Source organism: Oryzias latipes, chromosome 8, assembly GCF_002234675.1.
Source record: "Oryzias latipes chromosome 8, ASM223467v1".
In the NCBI taxonomy this organism is placed as follows: Eukaryota; Metazoa; Chordata; class Actinopteri; order Beloniformes; family Adrianichthyidae; genus Oryzias; species Oryzias latipes.
This window is the reverse complement of record NC_019866.2, coordinates 9,038,885-9,052,433: the sequence shown is the minus strand read 5'-3', so window position 1 is coordinate 9,052,433 and position 13,549 is coordinate 9,038,885. Positions and strand designations below refer to the sequence as shown.

General features: G+C 39.6%; 1 protein-coding gene across 4 annotated transcripts in view; it reads left to right on the top strand.

Moving 5' to 3' along the window:
- LOC101159440 (pre-B-cell leukemia transcription factor 1) overlaps positions 1-13,549 on the top strand; it is a 32,267-nt gene that overhangs the window by 12,762 nt on the left and 5,956 nt on the right. For all 4 annotated transcript variants that reach the window (XM_020705235.2, XM_020705236.2, XM_011478077.3 and 1 more), the window contains 4 exons: positions 9,344-9,588; positions 11,222-11,412; positions 12,749-12,884; positions 13,015-13,171. In XM_020705235.2, coding sequence (XP_020560894.1) covers positions 9,344-9,588; positions 11,222-11,412; positions 12,749-12,884; positions 13,015-13,171 — 729 coding nt within the window. The remainder of the gene's footprint in view (positions 1-9,343; positions 9,589-11,221; positions 11,413-12,748; positions 12,885-13,014; positions 13,172-13,549) is intronic.

Genomic DNA, 13,549 nt, shown 5'->3' with positions numbered 1-13,549 from the left:
ACAGAACCCTCACACCACCCCAACCACCCCACCCCAACCTTCGGCGTGGGCTTAATGGTGTGTGGGCCAACTGATTTCCCCATGTGGTATTTTTCCTGAAGGAACTGGACTTCTGTATATTGAAAAGAGATATTTCATTAAGTGCAGTGGCTTTAAAATTAGAATAGCATTTCAGCTCAACTTTGTCATGAGATTGATCAGCACTAGTATTAGTTGTCATCTCACAGTATTTGTTATTTAGTTTTGTTGCACCATATTGAAAGATTTGATTAAATTTAAGTGGAACAAAACAGCCAGTAGCATCTTAAGCTGTATTTTAGCTTTGCCGATTAGTTCAGCTGCTACGGCTGTTAGGATCCAAGAGATGCATAAGCTAATACAATAAGTCTTATATAATGATATAAATAACTATATAAATTATTTAAATAATAGCAACAAAACAGCTTTTTTTACTTTAAATCTCTGTAGCTTTAAAAATTGCAGTAGATTACAGTAGATTGCTAAAAGACTTGAACACTAGAGTTAAATGCTATTGTATGAATATAAATATGTAAAATCTATTTTGAAATTTCTAGAACAGCATTAGTCATTGTACCCACTCATGTTATTTCACACAGACAACAAAAGTAGCTCTCCTGTGGTGTATAATAAGTGAATAATAATACATAGCATAGCAGTATATCAGAATGAGCTGGGTGACCGCAGCATTTTTGTGAAGAGCAACATGGTCCTCAATTTTTGAAAAATAACTTTTCTGTACTCTTTTCACCTCTGCTTCAACCAGTCAAGACAGCACAAAAGTGGAGAAAAATGTTTTTTCAATCTGCGATGATGCATTTTACACAAGAAAGCAGAAGATTACTAAGCTTCTGTGAATGGAATCTTTCTATATTCTTATTATATTTGTTGTTGTTTAACACCTCTATCCATTTTCTTAATCTTTAATATTTATTACAGAAAGAAATTTTAAAGAAACTTTGGCCACTGAACCTAACATTTATAAAGATGCGAATTGTGTTGTGGAAATGTCTTTAGTTGTTAAATGTCATTAGCTGCGGTTACATGGACAAAAGGAATCGGACTCCAGAATAAATGATCAGAAAAAAAATGTCATGTAAGCACACCGTTCAGATTACTTTAACCAGATCAGACTCATTTGGATCCAAATTTCCTTCTGGTCGAGATAGGTTGGTGATGCCAATTATTGATCTGATCATGGTGCATGTAAACAATTTATTCTGATCTTGGGTCACTACTGCCGTGGTTTTATGTCATGCGTAGGCAGTGTGGCGCTTCAGAGAAAGCTTTGGAGTTGTGTATCAGTAGCCGCGGTTACATGGGCAGAATATCTTGATCGGATCAATGGTCGGGTTAAAATTCACCCGTGCACATGGGCACAGAAAACCTTTTTCCGATTAGAATAAACGTTCCCATGGCTCACACTCTCGTTCGGAATGAATCATTTGGGCATGCGCAGTAGTGTAAAAATCACCCGGATGCGGATATAGGTCCCGTTGTAAACAAACCGCTTCCACAGACATTTATGCAGCAGCTCGGTAACATACGAGACGATCTTCCAAACGTGCTTTTATTAATGTCATGAATATTATGAATTGCCTGTTCGCTCATCGTTATATTTAATCTGTGTGGTCAGTGCTTTTTTTGTGGAAGAATTAAGCTGGACGAAAGCTTAGGACAGACTAACACGGGCTAACATCATTAGCCTGATGGATGGACACAAAATCCAGGACCGTGCAAGAAACGCAGCAATCTGCAGCTTTCTAAGGACTGAGCGACATTTATTTCTGCTCTGAAAGTTCACACAGACCGCCCCAAAGCCACTCTGTGAGCTAGCGGCCCGAGCTCTGTTCGAACACGGTTCCTCCTGAGTCCTGCAACCCAGAGCGGCGGGACGGCTCGCAGTCTGAATTCTCCCACACATAACAAAACAACAAAATGCACACGTAAAAAAGCCCCCCCCCCCCCCCCCCCCCCCCCCCCCGACACAAAATTATTAATCCAGCTGCTCTGCTCACTCGAGTGCCAGTGGACCGAGTGAGCGTCAGGGGGCACGAAGCGCTCCTCCTCCGAATCTCCCCCGTGAGGGGTGTAAGAGAGGGGAGAGCCAGCGGGGCGAGAGCGGAGCGGCGCTTTTCACGGGGCGTCCGCAGAGCTGGTCGGTCCCGTATGCGCTCCAAAGCTTTCTCTCAGCGAAACACCGTCTATGCGTGACGTAAACCAGAGCAGCAGTGACACACGATCGGAATGACCGTTTACATGCTCCACGATCGGATAAACGATCGGTATAACCCACCTATCTCGATCGGAAAGAAATTCTGATCCGAATGAGTCTGACCGGGGCAGAGTATTCCGAACGGCGCGTTTACATGACGCATTTTCTTTCCGATCAGGCGTTCATTCCGATTACTTTTGCCCATGTAAACGCGGCTATTAATAAAGAGAGCTATTGTTTATATGTGACCTTTGTCTATTCATATATGGAACTGTGTTCAAAAACTTGATCTTAAAGGAAGTTAGCATCTCTTTAATTAAGCACATGCAAATGAGGTCTCAGCTGGATTGCAGTAGCTTGGTGGTGGTGTGGTGGGAGAGTCTCCCAGCCCAGCTCTTAATCCTGACTAATTAAGGATTAATTACAATTGATGGGTGTCTTCCACCCCTTAGCAGTAATGCACATAGCTGTCTCTAACAATATGTTTGTCTATCTCACATCATGTCATAAATGCAAGGGAGAAATAGAAACATCAGGGCTGGTGGTGGGAGGGGTAATTACAACTACCACATAATCAGCCAAATGCATTAGTCAGTAAAGGGGTATGACTTATGCTGTTAACATTTTTTTTGAATATGGGTTAAAGTATTAGAGGGTATAATGTGGACTATTAAACTTTATGTGGGGGGGTTTGCGTGTTTAAAAACTCATGTCTATTTACCGGTAATATTTTTGTATTCTATCAAGAAATAGTGAGTACTTATACCTACTGTAGGCTTCCTGGATTTGTCCTTAATTGATCTGCTACGTTGGAACTGTGCATATGAAGCATGTAACCTCAGTGAGCTTTTACACCATCTGACTGTGTCATAATGCTTGTTCACTTATTATAAATGGGCACTGCTCTTCTGATCTATCGCTTAATTGCCACCTAATTTGCATAACAGTGCAAATTAACGACCTCTCAAATGAGCGTTCATTTTTCACAAAGTCTTTAGGAGCTCCTTAAGAGTCTGCGCTAATGAGCACAGGAGGCAGCTGGGCTGATGAAAGTTGACTTGGGGAAAAGCTTTGCGGTGCTGTAACAAGCCTCCTGCTTAGGTGCTCGTCATCATGTTAACATTTTTTCCTCTCTCTTTCATGCCTTTATTGTTCTGGATGGAAAATATCACGTTACAGATAACCTTAGTTCACTGCTAAGACTCACTCAAATATTACTAATATGATAGTTTAGTATGAGCTGTGGAGAAGGGCCAGTGTTTTGTGTCCTGGTGTTATGGTAGGACTCTGACATTTATAAATAGTTTAGAACAAACTTATCTTAGTCAGACTACCACTACAGGAAATGTATTTACATCCATGAGCCAAAGTATTTCCTCATGTAAACATCAAGCTGGGGTCACTCTGGATGACAGTCATTGTCATAACTCATGTATAACTGGTGGAAGCTTTTTCTTCTTTTCTGTGTCTGCACAACAAGAATAAGTACAGAGATCTTTTCACAGCAATGATTAGATTAATTTGGAATAGTAAAACACAGGAATTAGTAAAGGAATCACAGCTGGCTGTTGCTTAATTTACCCTAGCTTTGCTTTTTAAATGCAATTCAATGAAAAGGCATCCCCAAAAAATCTTTAAATCAGTTTCAGATGGCCCTAAAATATTTTATTAAGAATTTAAACATGAAAATGATCCTTACAGTTGACACAAATTAAAGAGCAGCATTTGCAGCAAAAAAATGATAAAATAACAACAAACATCTTTATATAATTTGAAAATTCCTACTGTTTTCCATCAAAAAGCATAATCTTAAGATAATAAAAATTATATTAATAATTTCATAAAATAAAGGGGGAGCATCTGTGTCCCTGAGCTAGTGAAATTTTAATTTGATCAATACATTGATCCCTTTTCAATACTGCATATGTGTAGGGTACATGGGGTTTTACAAGGTAGGTTTTATATGGTAGGTAGATATTAAATGTGAACACAATGTCAAACAATTATATGACAGTTTTGTGACTATAGTAAATTAATACATGTTCTAAAAGTGTAATCTTCTTACAATGCAGCTACATGTAGGTTGATCTATTTTTGAGGACGGCCTTGCCTTTTTGTCTTTTTTTTTGAGTACATCAAAAGTTGTCTTAGATTTCTTTTACATTTTGTTCAAAGTCATGAATTTCTTGAAATATTTTTTTATATTGCTGTTAGCAACCACCATCTGCCAAGTGCAAATATTCTACCCTTTCTTCCAGTTAATTAACGTCTAATTAATGAATTGTTGAAGTGTTGTTTGCTAAAGGTGTGAATGAGAGAATTCACACTTCTGGTCATAGCAAAAGGCCTTGACAATGAATGCTTACCTCTCAGTGTGTCGTTGGGGGTAGAGTGGGGGGCTGTGTGCAACAGGACTAGGGAAGTGCCCAAGCAGATGCTGATTAGCGTGATCTGCTTTAAGTAGGAATAGACAAACGGATTGAGCTCATTATGTTGACTGGACTCTGAAATGGTGTGGTCATTCTTATCAAAATAAAATAGTCAAGTTTCAAAAGTGACTGTTTTATTTTAGCAAAAAAGTCTACTATTAATGATTTTTAGGGTCAAACTAAGTAAACTATAAAGATGCAACAAAAAGGTCAAGTTACCACACATGCGGTTTGTAATGAAATTCAATAAAATGAACGCAATTCATGATCAGCGTATTCTATATTAAATCAGTCTTTGTGTTTGTGTTTATAGGCTGCCAACAGCTTAACCTGTAATTATTTAATATTTTAGCTCTGAACAATATTTTTCTGATACATAAAAAACCCAACTTTTATTGTTGAGAGACCAGGAAAACGAAGACATACATGGATCTTTTTGTCCACAAATTGAAATGGAGCGGAGCCGGGAGCTTGTGGCCCGCCACCTTTTAGCACTTACGTCACCGCTACAGGCTTTTTCAAATTGCTTTTTTTCTGTCTGCTCCTGATTCACAACTACTTAAATGAAAGCATTCTCAGAATTTTAAACTTAATTTTCTTTATATCATGAGAAAAATGCTACAAAGACATGATAAAAAACACCATTTTTTAAAGTTGGTCTGCAAATCTGCACTTTTGCTTGCATGTTTATAAATTGCCAACACGTTAGATGTGTTTTTTTTAATTGTGGCTCAGAATTTTTTTAATCTGAAATTTAAAAACATCAAACATTTCATTTAGAGTTGCTCTTTGGTAATTGTTTTGCCTATTTTTTCTTTTTTGACTAAAGTTTCGATCTGTGTTTTCAGTAATGTGATCAATTATATTTTCTGTGTTTTTCGGTGGATAATCATATTTTTTCACATATTTTGTGATTTAAAATCAAGTGGAATTTTGCTTGATGTTTGTATTTGCTGTGGCTGTCTTTGATCTCTGGGACTCCTGTAATCTGGATTCTGTTTATTTCTTTGGCCCCTTTCTGTGTCTGTCCCTTTATTTCTTGCACACATATCTTCTCCTGTGACTTCTTTTTTTTTTCTTTTTTCAATTCTCCTTGGTTCTTCTCCTACACTCGCTCTCTCGCTCCTTACCTTTTTTCTCCCCTTTTTTCTCCTCTCTCCTTCGCTCCTTTGCTCTCTCCCAGTGAAAGGCTGAGAATACCCAAGGGAGCTGATGCAATTAAAATGCTAATCCTGTCTGTCTACAGAGAGAGGGAGAGGGGGGGCTGACAGCATGAGGGATTGCGGCTCACATGGAGAACTCGACTGAAATGGAGAACAGGGGGGCACTGGGAGAGATGTGAGGAGGTGGAGGGGTGTGCTGAAAGGGAGAGGGGGGAGGGGATGTGTGTTGGGGAGACGGGAGTGAAAAAGGGGATGCTAGCAAGGAAAAAGACAGACAAGGATAAAGCTTGTGCTCTGAGCTGAGCAATGATATACTGACTGTGTTTAAGCCTCATCTATGCCTATGTGTGGAAGGCATTGCAGTTAATGTACAGCACTACACCACTGGTTGGGTTGTTCACCCTTACCTGCACCACTTAATATATCGCGTGTTGTGCCTGCACAGCACATTTCCACCATGGTTGTACAAAAATGAGAATGATTATGTATGCAGTGGATACAGAGCACGCTGGATAGCCTGAATATTTCATGGTATGCGTTGCTCACTTAGTCTTTCATTGCCACACCACCCAGCAAGGCCTCTAAAGTATGCACAATGGTGATTTCTAAAAGATAGAGATGTCGACTGTGGGGGCTAAAAACAACTTTTTTATTTTAAAGGGAATTAAAGTATCAGTGTTTAAGCTTTATATTGAAAGGTTTTAGCTAATTACGTTCATCACCATGTGTGAAGATTCGATACATGACAAGGAAACACTCTGAAGTAATCATTTCCTTAAGCTGCTCTCAACTCATTTCCAGGTTTTTCTGAATAACGTGGTTTTCTTTTCAGGGCCTTTTTGTCGGATTTTGGCATATGTCTTCAGATCCTTCTGTGTGTCGTATCTGAACTTATTTCAACAGCTGCTATAATATCACTGAGGCACTAGACTGTTCATGAGTTCAATTCTGGGTAATCACAGCTTAATTGGAGTAATTAGGGGAATGTAGGGGCATTAGGCTACAGCTGGGGGCTATAATGAGTCCCAGCAAAGGGGAGGGGCATGAGGTGAGAAGCTTCAAGAGCTACAGTTGCCCTCTATATTGTAGGTCAAGTAAACGAGCAACTTAGATGAAAATATAACTAGGTGAATTAAAATACACAGCTTGTGGTTTAACTTTGAGGTTAGTTAAAGCTGTACTATATAGTGTTTAATAAAAATCGATAAGACAACACTTCTGAAGGTTTTATAAGTTAAGGAGTCATGCTGTGCTGTTGTAAAAGTGACACAATATCTTGTGAAATTCTTAAGAGAAATAGGAGGGAAAGAGATAGGCGAATCAGGGTCATTAGTTCAGGCGGTGGGTCTGCTGCATTCCTGAGCCCTGAGATGGGGGAGCAGCCGAGCAGGAATGTGCCTTCCACAGAGAAGTAACCTAAGCAGAGGGGGGAGGCAAGAAGGAACAAGAAAAATAGAGAAGAAATGAGAGAACTTACTTCATTCTGAAAAGGTCTTGTGGATTTTTTTTTTACATAAATGAGCTTACTCTATAAAGAAGAAAGTACTTTTTTCTTTACCTATTCTACACTAAAGCATTTGTTAACTTTGATAGCTTTGGTGATGCAGGCCTGTTTTCACTGGCTGAACTTGGAAAAGTAGCTTTAGGTGCTAATGGGTAAACATTTATAAAACTAACACCTATATAGATTAACTAATTCTACTCTAAAATTTCCTGTACAAGCAATCAAATCCTTAATTAGGACAACTTTGTTTCTTCGCTTAGATTCCTGGGGGATTAATCTCATTATCCATAATGTTGATGTCTGTCTCGTGCAGGATCATAATGGGTTTCCTTTAGTTCAATTTGACTGTTGCCTTCTTAATTTGGTGTAGAAAGTTCACTGGAGTGTGAGAACAGTGATGTTAAACAATATTTCCATGTATAATTCTAATAGATTCATCAACCCTATTTAATAGGTTCCAAAGGGAAATTAAGGAATTATTGCACTGTGCAGAAAACGTAAGACTGTAGTATTTTATTAACAGACGTATCAAGTACTGTGATAGTTCTAGCTTTCCTAAATGAGACCCACTAAAATACTTCTTCAAATAATAGGGTCATATCTTTTATATTTTTTTATTAAAGTAGTCAAAAGATACTTTACACTGTTGTAAAACCCTTATGGAGGAGTTAGTATTTTCAAAAGTAATTAATAACACCAATTACTAACTCAGTAATAAAATGTAGTAATTGGGGCAAGCACACACTCACATCCCATAAATTACACCTTAGAGACCAAGATACATGTAATTAGTCCATCTGTTGTCAGTATTTGCTGCAGATCTTTTTCCTCTAACAATCTATCCCCAACTCATACTTTTCTTCTTCAATACTTGTGTTTCAGAAACCTAAAGTTGGCATGATAAAGCGAAACTTTGATCACAATACTGATTCACGAGAAAATATTTTTGTCTAATTTGTTTTGGTATTGATTGAAAGAAAAGGGAAAAATGAAAAAAGGAGTAAATAAAAAACATATTTGTCTAAAGTCAGAAGTTTTCCGTATGGGAGTGTTGTTTTTAAGGGTGAGTGTTGGTACGTGTGGGTGTGTGAGTTCATGTGTGAAAGGGAGAGAGATGAGGGCAAAGCTGGAGGCTGACAGAGGTCCTGGTATAATACAGTGGTGGAAAGCAGCGACTGATAACTATACTTATGGCCACTGGGGCTCATAGTGACAGCACATGCACTTCCATTACTGGTCTCATGCCTCATGCCTTTATCTCTGGCAGCCTGCCATGGAGGAGTCACACTGCCCTCTGCTGTTAGTTTGGAGGAACTTTGGCTTTATTGACAATTCAATGAATTTTTGCTGTAAATCACTGTTGTTTTGGGACTGTTGCTGGGCAACACAGACTTTCAACTCCCTTCAAAGATTTTCCATGGGGTTGAGATCTGGAGACTGGCTAGGCCACTTCAGGACCTTGAAATGCTTCTTTCAAAGCCACTCTTATGTTACCTGGGCAGTGTGTTCTGTCTGCAGGTCATTCACTAGTTCCCCCCATGTGGTTCTGAGAGTTTTGCTCCCCGTTTTTGTGATCATTTTGACCCCACAGGGTGAGATCTTGCGGGGAGCCCCAGACAGAGGTGAGATTGTCAGTGGTCGTGTATGTCTTCCATTTAAATGCTTCCACCGTTGATTTCTTCACATCAAGCTGCTTACCTATTGCAGATTCAGTCTTCCCATTCTGCAGGTCAGCAATTTGGTTTCTGGTGTCCTTAGACAGCTCTTTGGTCTTGGCCATAGTGGAGTTTGGAGTGTGACTGTTAGAGGTTGTGGACAGTTCAATTCAATTTTATTTATATAGCCCTGACCTTAGACCCTCCTTTTCGGTAAGGATAAACTCCTAAAAGTTAAAACAGGGGCTTTTTAACAAACTTGGCTTTGTTGATCGATTGAACTGTTGCAAATATTGGACAGGTTTTACTCCAGGGATTGATAATTAACTCTTTGCTTCTGATTTATCTCCTTTATCCAGTGCTGAGTATACGTGGTGTGCAGGAGGAAGATCCCCCAGATCCTCAAATCATGCGCTTGGACAACATGCTACTAGCAGAAGGTGTGTCAGGACCAGAGAAGGGTGGAGGATCAGCTGCGGCGGCAGCAGCAGCGGCTGCAGCAGGGGGCTCACCAACCGACAGCAGCATCGAGCACTCCGACTACCGAGCCAAGCTCGCCCAGATCCGTCAAATCTATCACTCTGAGCTGGAGAAATATGAACAGGTTTGTGCTAAGCAGACCTGAATGCCTGAATGTAATGTTATCCATTTCCTTTGGTATCTGTGCTTGAATAGATATTTTACAGAGGAGGAAGTTTCAGATCATTTTTCTAGCTCATTTAAAGTCAATGCCCCTGTTTTGTGGAATAAACAGTAAAGAAAGCTGAAGGTAAAAAAGCCAAATGTAAAAAGTCAAAGAATGCCCCCATGTGTTTGAAGTCATTTGTTTAAATAAAAGAAAACACTAATCCCTCTAAAGTTTTGCTAGTATTAATCTTCAAATTTTCTCTTGTGTATCCACCAAGAGGTTTATGTCACAAGATGCTAAGAGTTTTTCAGCACCATTTAAGAAAATGTCATTGCAAGGAACTAAATTTTTTCCAGTTAGTATTTAGTCTGAGATAGAGCCGGTTTAGCTCGTGCTGGTTTGCGGCGCCTTCCGTCCGTGCAACCAGGGTTCGACTCCGGGCTGCTCCCTATTCCCTTCTCCACCTCCGTGCCGGTTCCAAGCCCGGTTTGAGAAGGTTGCGTCGGGAAGGGCATCCGGCGTAAAACACTGCCAGGTTTACCATGCGACTTGTTCGCTGTGGCGACCCCTGATGGGAGAAGCCGAAAGAGGAAAAAAAAAATTTAGTCTGAGATAAAAGAATACCAGCAAATGTGGAAAAAAAAAACTATGGTGGGATTTTAAATTCCCTCTCTATATTCACTTTTATTTTATCAGCACACTGTGTCCTGCGTCCTGGTTGGCTTTTAAACTTGTCTTTAAAACTCTTCTGTGCCGTGTCTTCTGTACACGTGCAGCTTGACAGAGTGACATAAATCTTTGATCACGATCAGATATTTGTTTTCATGCTATATTCATTCTATGGGCGGCAGTTTAGCTCAGGCGGTAGAGCAGGTCGTCCAACAACCAAAGGGTTGGCGGAGTGATCCCTGCTCTCCCCAGCCAGCTGTCGCCCCCCGAGTGCGGCCAGTCTGCTGCTCACCGCTCCCCCCAGGGGATGGTTCAAAATGCAGAGAAGAATTTCCCCATTGTGGGATAAAGAAAGTATCAATTATTATTATGATTATTACGATTATTATGATTATTATGATTATTATACTAGACTTATTTTCTATGAAAGTTTTAACTTTGAAAGCTTGAACATAACTGTTAAAATGTTCACGTATGCCTGAGAAAGAGTTTTACAGCCGTAACCTTACTTTGCGGATTTCACCTATTGTCCCCTGCAATATAAATGAGGGAACACTGTATTTATTATGATTTATTTATTTTTGATTCTTAATTTATTTTGGCATTTCATATGTAAAGCAGATGTCATCAATTCATTTAGAAAATAAGATAAATTATCCTGTTGCATGTGTGTTATCACCAAAACAAAAAAGTTGCAATTCTTGTAGAATAAGAAATTGACTGTATTTTGTGTGACCTAATTTAACAATTTTTATGATGAAGATGTTAGTAGTAACTTGCAAAATGCATATACCGATATTTTTGTGTTTTTGTCAGCATGATGAAGCCATCTAACCAGTAGAGTAGCCAGCTGGGGTCGCCTCAGAACAGTGCAGTGGACAGAACCTGTGTCTTCTCTTTTGACTGTAGCCTTGAACTTCTTTCTCTCTCTTTATTCCAGGCCTGCAGCGAGTTCACCAACCATGTAATGAACCTGCTGAGGGAGCAGTCTCGCACACGGCCCATCTCTCCCAAGGAGATTGAGCGCATGGTGGCCATAATCCACCGCAAATTCAGTTCCATTCAGATGCAGCTCAAACAGAGCACCTGTGAAGCCGTCATGATTTTACGCTCACGCTTCCTTGATGCCAGGTCTGTCTGTGTGTGTCTGGCTATATATTTACTGTGAAGACATAAAGCTCTAATGGCACTCTTCCAAATACTAAAAAAACAACATATAATATCCCCTGAAGAACACAAATACCAAATGATTTGAATTCAAAGTTGGAAAAGCCTCATTTAAAACAAAACAAACCAGTGGAAACTATAAGAAACTGTATGAACTACTATGGACGAGAAAGTGGTTTTCTTTATGCTAAAAACTGTATGCATTTATTGCCAAAGTGTAATCTCTGCAGTTCTCAATAGGACTTTTTATCTTCCAATATATACCGGAATATTAGTACATTGACCAAAACAAAGCATAAAGGTATTTAGAGTTTTTGGGACTTTAAAAATCCTGATTTACACTGGACTGTTTGCAGCGTGTCTCCCTTTCGTTGTGTAGTAGTCCGTTTTACAACCATCAATTCATTTACAATGTCGCAGTTGCGTCTCCGGTCCGTCCCCCCCACCTTAGGCTTCGGGAGGAGTGGTTTGTGCTGCCTCTCCCGTGTTGAGCAGTTCGTCCGGCTCTCTTTGCTTGTTACCGTCCTCACATGTTTGTCATAAATGATGTTATGTTTTTGTACTTCCAAAATTAAACATTTGTCATTCATGGCGAAAATGGACAACGGTGTTAACTGATCAATGGACTTTCTATGTTTGTGAAAGCGCAACAAGCGAACAAATACTCCAAAATGAACTTTTAAACTAATATTATTTAATGTATCCCACATCATAAGAAAAATGCTACAAGAACAAGTTAAAAGCACCAAAAACAAATTTCATTGGAGTGGGCCTTTAAAATACTTATTATTACAGGGGTTTGTTTTACTAGTTTACCTGTCTTAACTATTTAACTGTATCGGTGATTTATCATATATAATTAATTTACTTTTAATGTAGCAGCTGGGTGCCTCTGTTGGTTAAATGTAGGACAATGATGGGAAATTAGGGTTTGATACCTAGGGGGTGCAATGAGGTTCATCCAGTGTGGGTCCATGGCAAGACCCTTCTCGCTGCTTGTTCCCCCTGTGCTGGTGCCCACCCCGCATTAAATACAGAGTTGTGTCAGGAAGGACATCCGACATAAAAACCTCTACCAAACCGCTGAGCGGATCAGTGAAAAGCTGATTCGCTGTGGCGGCCCCTGAAGGGATGTGCCGAAATTTACTAAACCCTTTTACTCTTTTATTTTTGTACAAGCTGTATGGATGGCAACACATTTGTTTATAGCTTTGTCTTTTACCCCTCTGTCCAAATTCAGTTTTGCAGCATTATTACATACAGAGCATCTTGTTTCTTATCTCTTTCCTGTGTTTGACAGACGCAAGAGGCGCAACTTCAACAAGCAAGCTACAGAGGTGTTGAACGAATATTTCTACTCCCACTTGTCTAACCCCTACCCTAGTGAAGAAGCAAAGGAAGAACTGGCCAAAAAGTGCGGGATCACAGTGTCTCAGGTGAGTTTGTTGATCAGATACTTCTGATACCCAAAATGCACTTGGTTTTGGTCAATATTTTTAAAGTACTTATATCTCGGTTAGTTAAAAATGGGTTTTTAGATGAACTAAAGTACAAACTGTCTCCCAGGTCTCTAATTGGTTTGGCAATAAGAGAATACGCTATAAGAAGAACATTGGAAAGTTCCAGGAAGAAGCAAATCTGTACGCAGTTAAAACGGCGGTGGACGCTGCCAATGTTTCAGCGCAGGCCAGCCAGGCCAACTCTCCAGCAACGCCCAACTCAGGTAACGCTAGAATGCTGCCCCCATTCAGCATTAAAGGCAGTGTGCATCTCATAACATACAGTTCTTTTTTGCTTTTTTCACCAAACTTGGCTTCTCATTGTCATCTATTCTCTGTCCGTTTTATATTTTTAATTGTTTTTTTTCTGTTTTTCTCTGATAGTCAGCATAGGTGTTCTTGGAGGTGTATCTTTAGTGCATTTTCAAAGGAGAAATATATCCATCTTTAATTACCGTCACAAGGATTTTACATGGTTTTACTGCAGGAGTATTACCGTGAAAGGATTGTTTTGGACCACACAAAGAGCTACGACCTTTTCCTAATGAATTCATTATTTCTGTTCGCAGCCCACAAAGTACTTTTTCCCACTTTCACACACC